This window comes from Rhagoletis zephyria, unplaced genomic scaffold (assembly GCF_001687245.7).
Source record: "Rhagoletis zephyria isolate East Lansing unplaced genomic scaffold, Rhagoletis_zephyria_1.1 Rzeph_scaffold_00388, whole genome shotgun sequence".
In the NCBI taxonomy this organism is placed as follows: domain Eukaryota; kingdom Metazoa; phylum Arthropoda; class Insecta; order Diptera; family Tephritidae; genus Rhagoletis; species Rhagoletis zephyria.
In genome coordinates, this window is record NW_016157472.1 from 105,949 (window position 1) to 107,697 (window position 1,749).

Below are 1,749 nucleotides of genomic sequence, written 5' to 3' on the forward strand. Positions count from 1 at the left end.
GGGTATTCTTGTGAACTACCCTGTAGTAAATAAAAGACTGAATAATTTTTATAAAATAACATATATGTACATACACACTTGTGGTCAGCTGATTAAGCTAAGTGACATTTTGACTTTTACGAAGTTTCAAATATGGATTTATATGATGGTGGTGGTTATGCTATGTGCAAGGCTTTTATAAAAAAATATAAACATTAGACAAACATTATTATAAACAAATAGACAAAAGAAAAACTGGTAAAAATGTCACTTAACTCAATCAGCTGATCACAAGGGTATGTATTCTGAGGAAGGGCGTTTTCGAACTAACTGCCAAGATAAGTCAATCTTCCACTCAGCCATCGATATGTGCCTATAATTAAAGACTGAATGGATATAATACATACATATGCACATAAATAAAATAAAATATATGTACTTGCATACATACATATATACAAGCATATCCCATTGCATAAAAAATATTGTTTTATTTAAACAAGGAATATGAATGAGTAAAGCTCTAATAAAGCTTTAATGGGCTACAAAGCTGCATACTCAAAATCTTTCTAGAAAACATAATAAAAACGTTTCAAGTTTGTATGGAATTTTATTGAATTATCCTGAGTTGTGCACAAAGTTTAGAAGTGTAATATTTCTGACTTTTGTTGTAGCATGAGTATATTTTTATACAATATTAGCATAAGCATAAAAAACTTTGCATTCATTCCGAAAAATTCTCTGTACGTAGAATTTTGTCGCCGAGTGTGTGTTAAACATTTCAAACAAGATACGTACAATGCAATTAAATACAACAGAAGTATTAGTAGTTAAGTTTAAGCCAGAGCTATGCAACATGTGCGGACTTGATTGTGGATTTAGCGGTAATGATGGCCAGCCGATGGATGTGGAACGCAACCCGCTATCGTGGGGCGACTGGGGACTGGTGTGAGCCGCCAGTACCTGCGCCATATACACTGCCAGGACCACTGTCTCTTAACTTTGTGAGCGACCACGATAAACAGCATTTCATCGACATGTCTCAAAGAAAGCCCTCCAAAGGAAAATGGAAATGTTTAATGCAAGAAATACATATACATGGCGTTCAAATAATAGCAGCAAAATCAAAATGATGCTGTTGGCAACTTATCTTTATTTATTTATTGTTAATAATTTTCAAAGTTGACAACAAAATTTCAAACTTTTTAATGAGAATCTTTAGAAAATTTAGAAGTTTTGTAGCCCATTCAATTTTAGTATAATAAAGTGCAAGTTTCAAGTCGCAAAAAATTACCGTTGATTTTTGAGAATTTTTCTTGTGGAGGGTGTTGCGCATTTCTGCCATATAAAAGTAATTTTTGTTCATGCGTTATACGGAAGAAAATGAGCAACACCCTCCACAAGAAAAATTCTCAAAAATCAACGGTAATTTTTTGCGACTTGAAACTTGCACTTTATTATACTAAAATTGAATGGGCTACAAAACTTCTAAATTTTCTAAAGATTCTCATTAAAAAGTTTGAAATTTTGTTGTCAACTTTGAAAATTATTAACAATAAATAAATAAAGATAAGTTGCCAACAGCATCATTTTGATTTTGCTGCTATTATTTGAACGCCATGTATATGTATTTCTTGCATTAAACATTTCCATTTTCCTTTGGAGGGCTTTCTTTGAGACATGTCGATGAAATGCTGTTTATCGTGGTCGCTCACAAAGTTAAGAGACAGTGGTCCTGGCAGTGTATATGGCGCAGGTACTGGCGGCTCA

At 33.0% G+C, this 1,749-nt stretch overlaps 1 protein-coding gene across 2 annotated transcripts in view; it reads right to left on the bottom strand.

Annotated features, from left to right (window-relative positions):
• Positions 1-736: 736 nt before the first annotated feature.
• Positions 737-1,749, bottom strand: part of LOC108359421 (mediator of RNA polymerase II transcription subunit 14-like) — a 5,852-nt gene continuing 4,839 nt past the window's right edge. Inside the window, exon 2 of one of the 2 annotated variants that reach the window (XR_001846919.1) lies at positions 737-1,033. Coding sequence is in view for 1 of the 2 variants with exons in the window: in XM_017611278.1 (XP_017466767.1) it covers positions 1,022-1,033 (12 nt within the window). In the remaining variant the exon portion in view is untranslated. The remainder of the gene's footprint in view (positions 1,034-1,749) is intronic. The other variant, XM_017611278.1, reaches the window with a different exon arrangement.